Genomic DNA, 19,152 nt, shown 5'->3' on the forward strand with positions numbered 1-19,152 from the left:
TTAGATAACTTTTATGATCATGACTTGCTGTCATTAGTTTACTAATTAAGTCCAACTGTTTGCTGACAAAAACCACTCCTAAATGAGGTTGCAAAAGGTTTCCATAACATTACTGTTCCTTTTGCTAAGAAAGTATAACTACTTCTCCATGAAGCCAGACTCCTAAATCTCTTGGTAAATATATAATTTAGAAGCTATGCATCTAAATTTTCCAGAAAATTTGAGTTCTCAGCGTGTTCTAAATGGGTGAAATGCAGATTGAGTGTAGTAGTCCATCTTACCTATTTTGTTTTGTCTTATATTTCTGAAACTTCCGGGGATCTGATACACAAAATTATAACATCTTTTTAGAGTTACTCACTTTGTTGAAGAAGCAGGATTATAGCCTTATGCCCACCTTGTGTATGCTCCTAGCATTGTTTATTTCTAAGGAGCTAATGCTCTCTTTTCTTTATAGTTGACTATTTAAGCTATTCCCAGAAAGCTTAAAGACTTTTTATTATTACAGTAGTGCAGACAATGAGTAGCTCTTATTTTCTAAGAGACTAAATGTCTTTTTTGGTAATATTGCTCAAGGAAACTTGACAAGGTTTTTTGTTTTTTTTAAATTGGTTTTATTAAATGATTCATGAATTGGGCAGCATCTCATGTAGCAAGTAGAAGGGGGTCCTGACAAAGACGACTTTGAAGTTTATGCACTGTAAGCCTTTTTCCTCCAAGGTGGTAAAATCTGTATGAGCATGTATATTCATTTTGCAAAAAATTATAAGGTACTAAAATATAGTTAACACTAGAAATGCATTTAATCCCTCTTTGATGTTGAGAAGATACCTCAGTATCTTATAGGTACTTTATTTGCCCAACATAGGCCATTCACTGTATTTGTGAAGCACAAAAGTATCAGTTAGATGTACAGTGCATACAGTGTAGATAAGAAAGAACTTACTGGATTTGTATTCTAAGTTTCTTTTCCAGATTTGTTGTCCTTCTTTGACATAGAGTTACTGTCCTTTTTTTTTTTTTTTTAAGATTTATTTATTTTAGAGAGTGAGCGCTAGTGGGAGGGGCAGGGGGAGAGGGAGGGAGAATCCCAAGCAGACTCTGCATGTGGGACTCGCTCCTAAGACCCTGAGATCACAACCTGAGCTGAAACCAAGACTGAATCTCTTAACCGACTATGCCATCCAGGTGCCCCTGTTCTTTCGTTATATTAAGTGATAGGTGTCTAGACCAGAAGTTGGCAGACTTTTTCTGTAAAAGACTAGGTAGATATATTAGGTTTTGTGGGCTAAATGACTCAACTCTGCCATTGAAACTACTCAGCGCTGCCATTTTAGCACAAAAACAACCATAGAATACAGGGAAAAATGGGTGTGGCTGTGTTCCAATAAAACTTTATTTACAAAAACAGGAAGCTGGCTGGCTTTGGTCCATGAGCTATAGTTTGCTGACTCCTGAGCTAGACTATGAGGGACACCATCCTACATCTTCATATTGCTTGTCTGTGCTGTGCCTGGAACTTGTTCATAAATATTTGTTGAGTTAATGTTGAATGAATAGATGCTGCCTAAAGAATATATTAAAGAAAGGCATATCTTTGTTTAGGATGTATTTTCTATTTCTTCTCCCAATTTTTTGTCTTCTCTAATCATCCCTTTAACTTTAGAACTAACATTGGAGTGTTTTTGTTTTCTGTCAAAATAAATATACTTTAAAACCAGAACTGTGCTGAAAAGAAGCCAGATGGATTAACTGATGAATGATAAACAAATTGTGATACGTCCATACAGTGGAATACTACTACTCAGCAGTAAAAAGGAATGAACTACTGATATGTAACAGCATGGTTGCTTTTCAAACACATTATACTAAATGAAAGAAGTCAGACACAAAAGATGGCACACTATATGATTTCATTTATGTGACATTCTAGAAAAGGGAAAACTATAGGAACATAGATTGGTCATTGCAAGGAGCCAAGCAGTGGGGAATTCACTGCAAAGGGGTACATAAGAATTTTGGGGGGGTGCTTAAAAATGTTTTATATCTTTTTTTTAAAGGGGGGGTTGGGAGGAGGGGCAGAGGGAGATGTAGAGAGAGAATCATAAGCAGATTCCACACCCAGCACCCAGCCTGATGCGGGGCTCCATCTCAGGACCCTGAGATCATGACCTGAGTCGAAATCAAGAATGGGATGTTTAACTGAGCCACCCAGATGTCCCAGAAATGTTTTATATCTTGATTGTTATGTGGTATAAATGATATAGTATATAGGTATTTAAAAAAATGATACTGTGTATAAATTATATACATTTGCCCAAACTCATCAAACTGTATACTGAAAATTGGTGAATTCTGTTGTATATAAATTATGCCTCAGTAAAGCTTTAAGAAGAATCAAACTATATCTGTATTACCACTGCAGTATTATACACTAAACTTTAGGGGAAATAGGTGTTTGTTTTTTTAACTATGAAAATACAAAATGAAAATTAATAACTTTTTAACTTTTTAAATTACAGAGACACAGCTAAGTTCTCCTGAAACATTTGACCTTGAAAAAGAAGTCTCTCCAGGTAGCAGAGAGATCCTGGATGAAGTAAGAATAATAATGGCAGATAAGGAGGTAAATATTCTCTATAATTTTTCTTAGTGTTTTCTTTCTACTGATATTCCTCTCTCTGATGCAACATTGACCTTGGCTGGAAAGATTTAGGTGACAGAAGTTTGCAGTTTTGGAGACGCTTATATCAGAGATTCTTACAGTTAAGTTCAGTTCAGCACTACAGTTCAGTTCAGTTGAGCATTGTTTCTAAAAATAGTAGTTACTATTTCTTGATTTCTTGATATGCTTTATTATTTCTATTACAGATGGGGAAACAGAGGCTTAGGATGTTTAAGTCATTCACTCATACTCAAAATGCTAATAATGGTAGAACTAGAGTTTGAACATGGATTTATCTCCAAAGTCTGGGATATTTTCTGTTATACTACTGATAAATAACAGAAATGAACAATCTTGGAAAAAGTCACTATATTTATATTATACGTAACTTTCAGCTCTAATTTCTACATGGTATCAGAAATGCAAAGTCAGGATAGCAGCATGAAAAAATAAGCAGATTTTTATTGGCTTTTTTACCTTTCCTAATTTCACATATCTGGCATCATCCATAAAGGTGGTTGATACAAGTTCATACCTCTGATTAAGATTTTCAGTATAGGGCGCCTGGGTGGCTCAGTCGTTAAGCGTCTGCCTTCCGCTCAGGTCATGATCCCAGGGTCCTGGGATCGAGCCCCGCATCGGGCTCCCTGTTCGATGGGGAGTCTGCTTCTGCCTCTACCACTCCCCCTGCTTGTGTTCCCTCTCTCGCTGTGTCTCTCTCTGTCAAATAAATAAATAAATAAATCTTAAAAAAAAAAAAAAAAAGGATTTTCAGTACATATTTATCATATTGAATCTTAGAAAACAGTTTACCAAGAATTTTAAAAAATAATTCAGAATCTTTAAAATTTGTTGTTCTGAAAAGCAGCCTGAGAAATAAATTTTTCTATGGAAATAAATATTTTGGTTACATTTGTATATGTTATCTTACCCTGAGCATTTAAAAATAAAGGTTTCATTCTTTTATTCCTTTTTATACTCTGGGTTTTTTGAAAACAGTTTTTACAATAGAAGGTAGATTCCTTCCCTGGTCTCTGCATTGCAGGTAGCTGGGTAGAAATTCTGCTTTCATGAATCATGCACACTGCTCGGTTCCTTGGAACCTGACCTGTCACAACTGACAGACCAAGATTCCCTGATGGTAACACTCCCTGCAACAGAGTGACTGAGGACAGATCCTGCTAGATAATGTTAAAATGGCTTCTCAGGGAGGGACCAGAACCTTCTAAATGGGGATGGGGAACAGAGTGTTACTAACATAGTCATCTTAACTACAGAAGCCCTACAATCTTTTTGTTAATGAAGGCTGATTTCTTACCCATCCATGACTGCAAAGGAGACCGTTCTTTGTTTGGGGCAAAGAGCATGAACCCTATTTAGAATTTATAGTGTATATGTCTGCACCAGTACACATCAAAGGGATGGAATTATATGGCCTTTCTCACATTGAATGTCCTCTTTTTCAGTGTTGCTGTTTGCTGGTATCTGTGGATGTCTGTAAATGGTCTTAGAATTCTCTTTCCATTAAAAGATGTTAGAGATACTATAGTTTTTAAGTCATTGAGTAATCACTAGTTTAAGTCACTTATTAGAAAGGTAGAATCTGAACATTTTATAAGCACAAAGATAGTATCATAATGGGTGTGGACTCTTGATCTTGGAATCTGTGTATAGGGTCATTTGTCCTAAAATTTCTTGTTTATTGGAAGGTGGTATGGTATAGTGCAAGGAGCTTGAGCATTGGAATTAGAAGAATCCCAACCCTATCACTTAATTTTGTAATCTTGGGCAAATTAATAAATTGTTTTATTCATTTCATATATTTGACAGATATTATAGTTTGTATACTGTGTGCCAGTTGTTCATTTTAGACTCTTGAGGTACAAAGATCAACAACAACACAAAAACAGTCCCTGCCCTCAAAGGGTCCTGGTAAGGGAGGAGACAGACACATAGATAATTATAACGTGGTCTGACAAATAAAATGATAAGAGAGATGTCTGGGGCATTAGGGAAGCATAGAAGAGGAATGCTTCTCTGAATGTCAGTTCTTCACATGTAAAATGGAGACAAAAAATAACCTATTTTACTGGGTTGCTTTGAAGATTAAATTAGATAAAGAATATGAAACGCATAGCAGAGATTTGGCACAAGTAGAAGTATGCATGTGGAACCAGTTCTTATTTTACTGCTTTGTAATATATTGTGGCTGTTCAGTGATATTAGCTTACTAATGACAGAGAATTGCTCAACAGTATTTGAGTTATTTGGAATAGCATGGCAGAACTGTAATCCTTCTTGATTTGATTTCCTGCGGTGCTCAGGTTCCTTTGGAAATAGTATTTTCTGAATATCTTGCCTGAGATAATCCCTTGGTTGGAGATATTCTTTTCTCAGAAAAGTTAATAGAAGTTATTCAGAATCAAACAGTTGGTTTAGTCAGTTGGTTTTTAAGTAAACTGTGTTGAGTCCTGTGGAAAGAGGGGAAAGATCTAAAGAGCTTTCTAAGCTGCACATAAACTGGGTTGGGGAGGGACGGAGGGCTGGTGATTTGTAGGACATACTTTTATTTTTACCTGGTTCATTTCTTGAGGTGAGGTTTCTTTTGAGGCCAGAAGGTAAGGACCAACCTTTAAGAGATCAAGATTCAGTGTCCAAGTACCTCTTTTGAGAAATGACTGTATAGTATTTTAAAAGAAGTAGAAGCAGCTCTTCAGAGACTAAATCCCTGACTGCAGGGTCCTAATAAAAGCTGCTTCACTTACATTTTTTCCTTTTGAAGTTCCTCTGTAGTTAATATTTAAATAGAACTTTTAAATGGTGCTGAAAAAAAATCTTACTTTATATAAAAATGTTCAGAAACCTCTGGGTTGTCTATGAATGTGATTAGAAGTGGTCTTGTATTCACAATAAGACAATAATAGACTGCTCTCTCTTGAATACATTAATAGTATTTGTGGGGACACAAATAGTATTGAAGGGACATTCTGTGCATTTTATAGAGCTGGTGATGAATACAAAGGAGTATAGTGCTGGGTGTGAGTGCCAGTGACATTCATGTCATATAACATTTCTGTGCTCAGTGAACTTTAGAATGCCAAGTAACTGCTCAATTGCCATTAACTTTCAGTAACCCAAGACTACTTGCAAATTTTAGGGTATATTGATTTTTCTCCCCTCTGTTCAAATGGCTTTGCATGCACAAGACAACTTTTCCTTATAAGATTTATGAACAGAAGAACCTGGGTTTATGAGAAACTAAGTGACTAAGCTTGGAATAAATAACACCTAGAACTTCCAGACACACTTGACTTTCTCCACCTTCTAGAGAAGAATAATAGAACCAGGTAGTCTCCCAATATCCTGCAGGGTCAGCAACAAAGTAGAGAGGATGCCTTTTTTGCTTTTGCCGCAATTTGGTAGAATAGAAATACTGAAGTTTTGATGCCACAGAATCCTGGGTTCAAGTCTAGATTGTCCAGTTACTAACTTTGTGATCAGCAGGTTACTTTGCCTTTTAAACAAACATCAATTTCCTCTTGTGTAATACTAGACCTAGTGATCCCTCTGCCAGTTGGGTGGTTGTGAGTGATGGTTATGGAAAATGCTTGGCCAAGCCTGGTATAGAAAATGAATTCAATCACTGTTAGTTCCTATTTCATCTTTCTTTTTTTCCCCCTTTTAAAGTAAAAGGCCACAGGTGGGTTGAAAACGACATTTTCTGGCAGTTGTAGAAACTGTTCGACTTGGTATTTAGATGGCCTGTTTCCCTCTGTTGGATCACATTCACAAGCAGTAGATTTTAGGAATGGCCTAAACCAGAAAAAAAAACAAACAAAAAAAACTCCAGAGCTCAAATTATCTACCCATTGCAGTTTTGGTCTTGTTTTGATCTTGTACCAGAAGAGGGTTTATTTTTTCCCTGTAGTAAGGCATAATAACAGCCCAGGTGTTCTTTGCTCTTGAATGGAAGCAGTGGCTATGCGGGACAGTTTCACATTGATTGGTTAGGACATGCTGTCCTTTGAAGCGAGTGTTAGGCAGTAGTGCTGCAGTGCTCACGCATACTGTTGAATTAATCACTGCAGAGTTCTTGGCTCTGACCTGTAAAGGTAAAATAAAACTGCTTCTCAGACACTGGCAACTGTAGGAAAAATGGTGATTATAAAACACTGAAAGGAATAGGAGAGAGGAGGTGTAAGAATGGCTTCTGCAGAATTGTCTTAAGGACTTTCATTTGAGCCTGCTTATATATTTGGGTCTTAGTTCTGTTTTGTTTCCTCTTTTAATCTAAAAGTCACAGATAAAACAGAAGAGGTGGTATGTCTTACTTACTGGTCTAAGCTGAGGTCTAGGTCTTAAATTTTAGTTGTGCTTTTGCTTAACTCTTTTGTTTCCTAACTCCTTATGTCTGAAGTCACTGGGAATGCTCACAGTTCTTTTATGAGATTGAAAAAGTTTCTTTGAGATGCTGTTGATATGTAGATTGTTTGAAACAGCAGACACAGCATACTGACCTAAGAGCTTGATAGAGAGGAATGCCCTCAGGTTTTGAAACTAAATAGTCCTTGATTTTGAATTTCAGCTCTGCCTCTTATTTGTTATGTAACTTTGGGCAAGTTGCTTTACTGTTTCGGACAATGCTTTCTTCGTTTGTAAGAAAGGTTATGTTAATACCTTTGTAAGATTACTATGAGGATTAAATGAGTATTACATGCAGAGTGTTTAGCATATAGTATGCAGGTTCTGAATAACTGTTAACTATATTACTAACTAATCTTCAGATCTGAATTTAGCAAACTGGTATTCTCTCTCTCCCTCTCTCTCTCTCTTTTTTCTTTTTTTTGAGAGAGAGAACATGCGTTGGAGGTGGATCAGAGCTGGGCAGGGCAGGGCAGAGGGAGAGGGAGAATCTTAAGCAGGCTCCGTGCCCAGCGCAGAGCCTGATTTGGGGCTCAGTGTCATGACGCTGAGATCATGACCTGAGCCGAAATCAAGAGTCAGAGGCTTAACCTACTGAGCCACCCAGGCACCTCAGTATTGTCTCTTTGAAAGTAAATGAGGGTGTCTGGGTGGCTCAGTTGATTAAGCGACTGCCTTCAGCTCAGGTCATGATCCTGGAGTCCCCGGATCGAGTCCCGCATCGGGCTCCCTGCTCATCAGGGAGTCTGCTTCTCCCTCTGACCCTACCCCCTCTTTGCTCTCTCTCTCACTCTCTCAAATAAATAAAATAAAATGTTAAAAAAAAAAAAGAGGTATATGTTTAAAAAAAAGTAAATGAAATATGGGATGGAATCTCTTACAGTTCTTTGAGGGAAAAGATATTTTGTATTGTAAAGGTATTACAGTTGCCATTTATTATTTTCTTCAGGTTGGTAACAGGGGAAATGCTGAGAAGGAAATACCTATTTCTACAGTCTCATCCAGTACCCAGGTGTCCTGCCCACTATGTGACCAAGGCTTCCCACCCACAAAGATTGAGCGACATGCCATGTACTGCAATGGGCTGATAGGGCAAGACACAGGTAAAACTTACCAGGATTTATCAAACTCTTTTCTTTGATGGTAGTTTTGTAATCCTGTGCAATGCAGTATAGGAAAATCAGACCATTCTTCCTCAAAGTTAAAGTTGTTGGGTTGGTTGGTTGGTTTTTCTTTCTGCTATCTACTTAATTCTCCAGTACTTTTCATGTTCTTTATTACTTTGGCAGGTATGCTATTTTGTTGTACATACTCAGGAGAAAGGGAAGGGGAAAATCTTTATCTTTTAATGTTTCAACTTACACTGTGGTATATGTAGGCCAAAAATCAGTGCAATGCTATGGACCTTGTGTTTCATCTTACATATTCAAATATTGAGACTCCTATGGAACTTGAGGAAGTAAGTTCTAGAGTTGCCCATTTTTTTAAAAATTGAAGTATAGTTGACATACAATGTTATAAGAGTTACTCATTTTTTATTCAAGATAAGTCCCTTGTGGGGTTTTGTGTGTAAAAGTTCTACCTTAAAACTGCAGCTAAAAAGTATCCCTAATTTCAATTCATGTCCTATATTCTGTGCTGCATCACCCTGGAACTATTGGTTACCTCTTGAAGAGAACATCAAAAACCTTGGTTTTGGTGCACTGTGAGTTATTGACCAAGAGAAATCTGCTTGTTCATTGCAACCCTTGAATTACCACCCCCAATCTTGCCTTTCTGTCTGTGGCTTTAAACTGTAAATATAATAGTATCAGCCCAGCTCTCTGTGGTCCAACGTGTTGAATATAACCATACCTTAGATGATTGGAAGTGTTGCATGTCTCAGTCCTACTTGATTCCCATAACTTAGAAGTATTTAATCTGAAATTATATAATTGTGAGGTATTTTTATAAGTTAAGATTTCCAGGAAGAAAGGCACATGTTATTTAATTTTTCTGAAATAATATACTTTTTATTTATTATATAAGGTAGTACCTAAGCTTAGAATTTAAATAAATTTGATTTTTCTGATTATAAAGTAGTCATGTTCAATATAATAATAATTGCTTATATTTATTGAATACTTAAAATGAATCAGACACTACTTACATAAATGGGACCACACTATAGTATACATATTATTCTACAATTTGCTTTTTTTATTTAGCAGTAAATTTAGATCTTTCCATGGACAGATATATTTTTTTACATAGTTGAGATCTTAATATCTGTAAAATTTGTATTTTGCTTTTTCTACTAATAGCATAAAATTTCCCCCATGTCAGCTAAAGCTATGTGTAAAAATATTTTTAATGCTTACATAATATTCTGTAATCTGAATTGTCTCCCCTTACTTAGCTGTTGTGTATTTAGCATGTTTCAGGTTGCCATATTATATGTCATTGAGCCTTTTATGCCTAAAGTTGTTGAATTTGGGGGTTATTTCCCGAGGATATATATATTACTAGTTTGGGTGATAGTAAAAAAGATAGGCTCTGGAGTCTAGTCAGTTTGAGGTTGAATCCCATCCTTGTCACTTACCAGTGTGTGATTTTGTGCTAGTTTCCTAGCTTCCCTTTATGCAGCTGGCCAGTTAATAGTAATGACCTTATTTGATTTTTGTGAGGTTAAATGAGATATTTTAAGGAAAGTGCATAGCACCGTGCCTAGCACAAAGTAAATAAGGACTTTTAGCTGCTGTTACTATTCCCAGTAGTGTAATTACTGGGTCAGAGATTTTGTCATCATTTTTAAGCATCATTTTAATAGCGTGGTTATCTTTTAAATACAGTGAAACTTGAAGACCTAAATCTGGCCATCATCTCTTTTTAGTAGAACACTGAAGGACTAGGGTTCTAGATGCAGTTTTAATTTGACATAGCTCTTCAGGTCTGATTTTTTTAGCAGAGAGTTCCAGTGACTGAAAGAATTCTGGGGCTGGACATTTGGTGACCAGAAAGGAAGAAACTATCCTGCCTATCTCACCAAACATGCTTACCCACTGGCATTAGTTATCTGAGTCAACAACCTACTCAGCATTGAGGTCCAAAAATAAATGAGTTTGAGAAGCTGAATGTACCTTGAGCTCTAGGAAAGATAACCTTCTTCTGGTCAGAGTTATTAGGTAAGGGGTAGTATAAAGTAGCTCCTACTGCCACCTCTGAGACCGAACTCTCATAGTTTGTGGTTAAACAGCAGGTTTTGGTATTCATTACTGTCCAAAGACATCTTTCAGCTATATAATACTTGTCTTTTAGCCTGTTTTTCCTTACTAGGGTGTGGTGGGGCAACTCACAGCCCCAGATACATGCTGTTGAAATTGATTCAGACTTGTTTCTGAGTATTCTGAATATTTATACCAACAGAACCAGGTTTTCTCATTGGACTTGTTGAGAAGCTGACACCATCAGGTGGGCAAAGGAGACTGAGACTTGCACTGTCATTCATTCAGGAAAAGCATTTCAGGTTCTCTTTATTCCACTGGGACAAGGGTCAGTGACCCTGTCTAATGCTGCTCGGTGGGATTTACACTCTGGTCTTGAGGACTCTTTCAGACATAGATATATACATATATGTTTTCTGATAGACTTGGAAGCCTGTATATTCTCGGCACTGTATGTCTTGTAGCTCTGATCCAGATGTCTCAGACCTCCATGCAAAGATGTCTGCTGTATCCTGAATGACAGTAACACTTTCTTATTCTTTTTTGTAAAGATTTATTTACTTATTTTAGAGAGAGAGCACGCTCTCGCCTGAGGTGGAGGGGAGGGGCAGAGGGAGAGAATCCTCAAGCAGACTCTGCAATGAGCTTGGAGCCCGACTCAGGGCTCAATCCAATGATCCATGAGATTACCACCTGAGCCGAAACCAAGAGTTGGACACCCAACTGACTGAGCCTCCTAGGTGCTCCAACACTTTTTTTTTCATAGGGAAATTTGTTTTAAAAATTAGTTCAGGAGTATAATAAAGAGAAATCTAGAATACTATAAATTTCAACACCAACTTGTCTACCTAGAGTGAGAAATTTGATTCCTTTCTATCACCTATTGCCTTCCTCCTCAGCATTAATTAATCCAGTTACTTACAGAACATTTTTTTTCTTAATGGTGCTAAAACTTATGTGGGTTACTAAAGAAGTTTAAGACAGAATTTCTGCCATTAAGGAGTTTGCAGTCTCATTGGGGAGATAAACATTAACCTAAGAAATTAATTAACAAGGGGCGTCTGGGTGGCTCAGTCGTTGGGTGTCTGCCTTTGGCTCAGGTCATGATCCTGGGGTCCTGGGATTGAGCCCCACATCGGGCTCCCTGCTCTGCAGGGAGCCTGCTTCTCCCTCTCCCACTCCCCCTGCTTGTGTTCCCTTTCTCACTATGTCTCTCTCTGTCAAATAAATAAAATCTTAAAAAAAAAAAAGAAATTAGCAGGATATGACACAAAGTCAGTGATCATGTACCCAAATGAATGATTCTGACTGTAAGTTCAGTAGGACAGAGGAGAGCTGCAGTGAATAGGGGTGATGTCTCAGAGAGGGTGGGTTTAGCCTGGGCTGGGAAGGCTGGATAGGTTTGGATAAACCAATGGGAAAGTAGGATGCCCTTTATCCTCCTATAGGTTAGATAAGATAGGAAGCAAGGGAAACAACTACTAAACAACAGCTTCCACTTAATTTTTCTAGTAGTGTTAACTTGCTAACCTGAATTACTCTCTATGACCCTATAACAGAATTTGGAGCAGGGAGTCCCCACTGGAATTGTCCCACTCTTTGCTTTATTCCTGTGTCCTAGGAACAGAGTTTGGAGCTATAGGTGGGGTAGGGAAGTAGTTAGAGGAATTACGTAAAGCACCTACTAGTGTGCCATGTTCTTTCCATATCACACCAAAAATAAGTTTGCTATCTTTGTTTTTTTCACCAGCTTGCCTGTCCCTGTCTTCCTTGCCAGAGATAGTAGTGATTGTTCCTCTCACATTTTATGACTGGAATCAGACAAGCCCTCAGCCTAGTTTTTGGTAAAAGGGAGCCTCTCCTGCTATGGAAGGGAAAGAGTTATTCTTGAAAATGCATAACCCAGACTGAGAGACTGTTAGCCCAATGCCTAAGGGGATGGAATAAGAGAGAGGACTTACCTTCCAGAGTTAAGTATCCAGCTCTCCCCTCCTTCCTGTTCTCCCCCAAATCTAATCCTAGATATGCTTGGTTTGGCTGTGTAAAAGAAAGAGTAATTAGAGTCATTTACATGAAGTGTCTACCATTTATGCCTAGTTACCATGCAGCACAATAACAGTTATGCATATCATTAAATATGTGTCTGATTAACTTTGCTCTAAGTTTTATTTGATTATAATACCACACTCTGGGTAAGTTGGCTCAGTCTGCTCAGTTTGTTGCTCAATGACATGGCTATCCACAGGTATGGAAAATTAGAGGGGGTTGCATTGTTTGAGGGGAGAAGATTCGCTAAATTAATCTAGACTAGGACAAAGACAGGTTGCCTTTGTATTTGCTTTCTGGAAAATGTGTTTGAGACCACTTTTATTTAAACACTTAGGAAGAATGAAGCTCTCCATTTACTCATTCAGTAAATATTTACTAAATAACTGCTATATACCAAATACAGTGAACAGAATATACAAAGTTCCTGTTCTCATGGAGTTTATATTCTAGCAGTGGGATACTGACAAATAAATGAGCATACAATATGTTAAGTGGTGATAAGTATTTTGGAGAAGAAAAGAAAGCAGAGGAAGAGGCGGTTAGGGAGCACTGAGGTCAGGAGGTAGCAATTTAGAATAGGTGGTCAGGGAAGGTCTCATTGAGAAGGGGACATCTGAGCAGAGACCTAAAGGAAGTGAGGGATTTCAAGGTGGAGAGAAGAGTGTGTTACAGGCAGAGGGAACAGTAAGTGCAAAGACCTTTGGTTGTGAACAGGCTTGATGTGTATGAGGAATGACAAGCCTGTGTGGCTGGAGTGAAGTTAAGTGAGGGAAAGATAAACAATGAGATTAGAGAGGTAATTGGGGAGGGAAAAGTGGACAGATCACATAGGGTTCTTAGGCCATAGTAAGGATTTTAGCTTTTACTCTGAGCAAAGGGGGAACCATTGGAGGGATCTGAGCAAAGAATGAATTAATATTTGAATAAAGGATCACTCTGCTCTATTATAGATTGTTGGGGTGGGGGACAGCAGTGGAAGCTGGGAGAACAGCCAACATTTTATTTTTGGCAGTGTGATCGAGTGGGAGAAACACAGGCTTTGGAACTAGACAGATCTGAATTTAAATTTCAGCTGTAATACTTGTCAGCTGGATAATATTTAACAAATGACCTTACCTTTTTGAGGATCAGATGCCTTGTTTGTAAAATTAGTTTGACATCATTAGGATTATCATGGGAATCAGAGACACTTTAGGGGCACCTGGATGGCTCAGTTGGTTAAGCGTCTGCCTTCAGCTTGGGTCATAATCTAGGAGTTCCAGGATCGAGCCCTGTATTGGGCTCCCTGTTCAGCGGGGAGTCTTTTTCTCCCTCTCTCTCTGCCCCCCCCACCCCATGCTCTCTCTTTCTCTCACTCACTTTCCCTCTCAAATAAATAAATAAAATTGTAAAAAAAAAGAATCAGAGACACTTTATAAAGTACCTAGCACTGTGTTTAGCACACAATAAATGTTCAATAAATGGTAGCCGCTGTTATTATTGAATATTATTCCTGCCTTGTAGTCTTTCTGAAGTCTGTGTATGCCAGTACATAAAGGATAAGCCATCAGCTGTAGAGCTAAGGGGAAGATGAAAGGCAAGGAAGTGGTAAGGTGGTAAGAATAATAAGCTAGTGAGAAATAGATTGTAGGAGAGTTAGGGAAGCTGAAGGCATTAACTGTGTACACTTTGGGCCTAGATACAGGGGTGTGGCTTAGAGTCAGGATACTGTCAAGAATGGATTTCTCTTCATGGATATCTCCTGGAAAAATAATAGTGGGTAAGTAGGTGAATGGAGGGGAGAGTCCTTGCTGTAGACTTGCCTGACAGCTAACAGAGAAGGACTGAGGCCTAGAATAGGCTTGACTTGGGTGACTCAGCAAAAATTATAAGACCTGAACATCTCTAATGAAAAAAATTTGTTAGGGGCGCCTGGGTGGCTCAGTCGTTAGGCTTCTGCCTTCGGCTCAGGTCATGATCCCGGGGTCCTGGGATCGAGCCCTGCATCGGACTCCCTGCTCCGCGGGGAGCCTGCTTTTTCCTCTCCCTCTCCCACTCCCCCTGCTTGTGTTCCTGCTCTCGCTATCTCTCTTGCTGTCAAATAAATAAAATCTTTAAAAAAAAAAAAATTTTTTTTTAATTAGACAAAGTTTAACTTTTTCTGTTTTATATACCTGAATTTATCTACCTGACTGTAGTTTGTGCCCCACTTAGTCTTCTCACTTGTGTTAATATGGCTTTTGTGGTACCTAGGAGGATTAGATTAACTATATTGCTATTGACACCTAACTACTGAGGTGTTAACAATTGGGAAATAGCATGGGCTTAGTAAAAATAACATGGATTTTGGAGACAGAGGCCTGTGGGGAGATATACAAATCCAAACATACTGAGATTATAGTGCAGTTGGGCAGAAAAGGCATGCACATGAATAACTGTAACACAAGGTTAGAACTACTAATGGACATGCAGTCTGTGGTATTTCAGAGGAAATGTGATTAGAGATTAAGATGGAAGGGCATTAATGTAAAAGAACAGTAGGCAAAATCACATAAATAGAAAAATATGAACAATATACAGGAAAGAACAAGTGATTCAGTGTGGTTGTAGTATGGGCAGTATGAAAGGAAATAGGCAATTGTAGAATGACAAATTAACTTGAAATATGTTGGTTAATATGGGGTATTTTTTCAAGTGTAAAAGAATTTTTTGTGTGTTTACTTCACTGTAGTGTATAGGACTCTTTGGGATGTAAGTGTTAGAAATATAATTCAAGTAACCTTAAGCAAAAAACAAGTTAATTTGCATGGTAATTGGGAAGTCTGGTGTAGGTTTCAGACAGAGCTGGATCTAGGGGCTCAGATGATGTCTCTCCGTCTCTTGACTCTTACTTGTCTGAGGTCTTTTCAAGGGCAAACAAGATGTCTGCCCACAGCTGTAGACTGTTAGTCTTTAATGGAAAGGAGTTCTTTCTCCTGAAACTATAAATCATTCTAGAGAAAGACTTTTTTTTTTTTTTTTTAAGATTTTATTTATTTGACAGAGACACAGCGAGAGAGGGAACACAAGCTGGGGGAGTGGGAGAGGGAGAAGCAGGCCTCCTGCAGAGCAGGGAGCCTGATGCGGGGCTTGATCCCAGGACCCTGGGATCATGACCTGAGCCGAAGGCAGATGCTTAACGACTGAGCCATCCAGGCGCCCCTAGAGAAAGACTTTCAGTTAGGTTTTGATTTAAGTGTCCATTCGTGGTCTAGTTGCTGTAACCAAGTAGATGGATATGCATTGTTTATAAGTCAGAACAAGTAACAGAAAACCCTATTGATATCTGTCACAAAATTCTATAAATCACAGTAACAGAAAACACCATTAACAATGGGTTTAATATGTAGGGTTTCTTTTTCTCACATAACAAGGTATCTAAAGTGAGACAGTAGCTCAATGATGTAATGAGAACTTAGGCTTTTCTCTTTTGGCTCTACAATCTTTGACTTGTAGCTTCTTGACTCATGGTTTCAAGGTGGCTTTTTTATATCTAGACCTCACATCTGTGTTCTAGGCAGGAAGAAGGGGTCAAAGGGGCAAGGCTGTAGATTTTGACTGTTGCCTTCTAATACTCCTGTATTAGGAATCTAATATTCCTATCATCTTGTGGAATTGACCTTATTGCAAATTGTGGTGGAATCAGGTCTGTTTTAAATTTAGTGTTTATGTCTTTTATGTATGTATTTTATATATTTGTTTACATATGTATAAAATCATACTGTCTTTGAAGTCGATTAATTTGCTTTGTACAGTGATTCAACTTAATAGAAATTTTTGTGTTCTAAATGATTTAGTGAAGTGTTGTGCTAGGTCCTGGGGGTGCTGAAGATGTGGTAAAGGGATATGAGAGAGGTGACTGGGACCTCAGATTTATACTCAGGGAATTTATAGTCCAGTGTAGCAAACAGACTTGGGCATAAGTATGATACAAATCAGCTGAAGTACTAAAATAGAGGCACTAACCACTTATAAAGGTGGAAGGGATTACTTCTGGTTGGCAAGAAAAAGAGCAGATTCTTATTTAAGTGTTCCCCTAATATCAGGCATGGGTTTTTTTACCTTTCCCCCCCCCCCCCACTGTTAAAGATAAACATCTAAAATAGCATGAGCCTTCTTGGGGTGCCTGGCTGGATCAGTCATTGGAGCATGTGACTCTTTATCTTGGGGTTGTGAGATGAAGCCCCATGTTGGGTGTAGAGATTACTTAAAAAATAAAATCTTTTAATAAAGAAAGCAAGCAAGCCAGTGGCGTAAGCCTTGTAATACATAAATTGTCTGAATTTCTGTTTTACTAAACTAGGATTACTAAAAGTGGAATTACTGGATTATATCTATAAAGTTTTAAGATTGCTTTGTAGAAAGATTTCAGTTATTTAAATTCTCACCACTAGCATATGAGACTGTTCTTTTCACAACACCATCCAAATACTGAGGAATATTTTTTTTTCTTTTTTACAGATCTTGGCATATTTGATAGATAAATAATAGCAATTCACTGTAGTTTATATTTCTTTGATTAGTAGTAAATTGAAATTTTTTCTTTTTTTAAAAAGCCAATTTGTCTTTCTTCTTTGAAGAATTGTTCTCTCAACTTTGCCCAAGTATCTTTTGGGTTCCTAGTATTTTTCTTATCCGTTTATATAAGTTCTTTATAAGTGATTTGCCTTTTGCTTCCAGGGTGCTTTCCAGGTTTTTTCTATCCATCCGTCAGTTTTCACCAAGTTTCCAGATTTACGCAGCCTGAGAAAGCAACCTCCTTGTGTGAATACTGTCAAAGCTTTTATTTCTTGAAGAGGAGTGCTGATTCTGTAGAAAGATCTAATTGGTGTGAATAGAAGTGGCACTGATATGGGGAAAAGAGTTTTGGAATCCATGCAGAATTAAGGGGGGTGGGCATCAAGGAGAAAGGAGAAAGAATTTATTGCTATTGATGATGATAGGAGGAAGCTAAGAGGTAGGAGAAGATCGTGGTTTGGTACAGGAATCACCAGGAACCAGATGCCCAAAGTTGTATACTATTTAAGAGATTCCTCTTTGATAACTTGACTCCAGAACTGTTGGCATTTTCAGGAATGGCCACCATCTTATTTGAATGCCTACTGACATAGCTACTGGATGACCAGTACCTTCACCCCAGACTTGTTAAGTTGCACTGCATGTAACCCTTCTCCTCTTGTATTAATAATGTAGCAGCAGTGTGCCTCTTCCCTCCCCTCCTCTTGCATCTTGGTTGTCTTCTGACAACTTTTGTTCAACCTTTCTGTGAAACATTTTCTCATATCTGCTCCACTGTGATACAATAATAAAGTTGCTGTATGATTTGGCATATGAAATGGCAGTCTGACTGCAGTCTGTGTCTGCTTGAGTCCTCAGTGCCTTCACTCTTCTATCTTATTCCTCTTAACATTGACTTTGTCTTTGCTTCAGTTACCCCTACTCATTGTGCCTTGCTGCCAAAGAGCCAGACCTCAGGATTCTTTTAGCAGTTTTCTTCTGCCAGATGTGCTTATTCTTTCCTTGAAAAATAAAATAGCTCTTATTCGCACCTGAGTTAATACCCAAAGCATTATGTGTTGAAGGAATATTATCAGCTAAAAACCATTTCAGAGTTCTCTCACTTTATGGTCTAGTCACATTTTTTAATTCAGGCATCTAGAGCATTTTATTTTATTTTATTTTTTTTAAGATTTTATTTATTTATTTGACAGAGAGAGAGAGATGGCGAGAGCAGGAACACAAGCAGGGGGAGTGGGAGATCGAGAAGCAGGCTTCCCGCCGAGCAGGGAGCCCGATGTGGGACTCGATCCCAGGACCCTGGGATCATGACCTGAGCTGAAGGCAGACGCTTAACGACTGAGCCACCCAGGCGCCCTAGAGCATTTTAAGAAAGAAGAAAGTTCAAGGAATTAATATTAGATCAGTCATCTCCATTAGAACTATCTTAGGGCCACAGGCAGGACTTTAGTTACCTTGGAAGGTAAGTGTTACTGTTATCTTCATTTTTCTTACAAGGAAACTGGCATCAGAGAGGTTTAGTACTTGTCCAGCATCAGATAGCTAATAAGCAGTAGAACCAGGGCCCAAGCCCAGGTTGACCTAATTCCAGGACTAGCATTCTTCATTGCTACAGGTTCTGTCTGCCTTCCCATGTATGGAGATGGGAATACACACAGTCGGGAAAGTTTGAGGAGACCATGGAAGCCTCAGTCAGTTTTAGGAAGGCAGAGTACTAGAATCCTTCATCCCTGAATGCAGACATGAAATCTGATCTCATCAGAACTGACCTTGTCAGCTTTTCAATTACCTGGGAAAAACAGTTCGGTGGATTCAGACTATTTCCTAGTGAACAGAGTTGATATGACATAAGTCACCTCTGAAAAGTGGGTGTGCAAAGTGAAAGGATCAGATGAACTATCAGAATTACTTCTGGTGGTGGCTGTGGAAATTATCCATTCACAGACTGAATTTTTACTTAAGGAGTCTAAGGGCATAATATAAAGGAAACACTTGATAGCAAGATACTATTTTTCCATTAAGTAAAAGGATTTAATTTGCCAAGTCTTTACAGATCATACCTAATATCAACCAATAAGAGCTACCATTTATGAGTACCTGCTATATACCAGGAACTGTGCTTTTTGTATATTTTGCTTTAATTCTCATAACAATCTTTGAAACAGATATTATTCCACTTTTATAGAAGAGGAGGCTTGACAGGAAAATAATTTCTGCAATATCACATACCTAGAAAGTGGCAGGAGCTGGGCTACACAATCAGCTTTATTATTATTA

General features: G+C 38.2%; 1 protein-coding gene across 1 annotated transcript in view; it reads left to right on the plus strand.

The window, feature by feature from the left end:
* Window positions 1–19,152, plus strand: part of UIMC1 (ubiquitin interaction motif containing 1) — a 178,138-nt gene that overhangs the window by 135,729 nt on the left and 23,257 nt on the right. The window contains exons 9-10 of the mRNA XM_021698718.1: window positions 2,523–2,626; window positions 8,037–8,190. Of these exons, the coding sequence (XP_021554393.1) occupies window positions 2,523–2,626; window positions 8,037–8,190 (258 nt within the window). The remainder of the gene's footprint in view (window positions 1–2,522; window positions 2,627–8,036; window positions 8,191–19,152) is intronic.

The sequence above is a fragment of the Neomonachus schauinslandi genome, chromosome 7 (genome assembly GCF_002201575.2).
Source record: "Neomonachus schauinslandi chromosome 7, ASM220157v2, whole genome shotgun sequence".
NCBI lineage: Eukaryota > Metazoa > Chordata > Mammalia > Carnivora > Phocidae > Neomonachus > Neomonachus schauinslandi.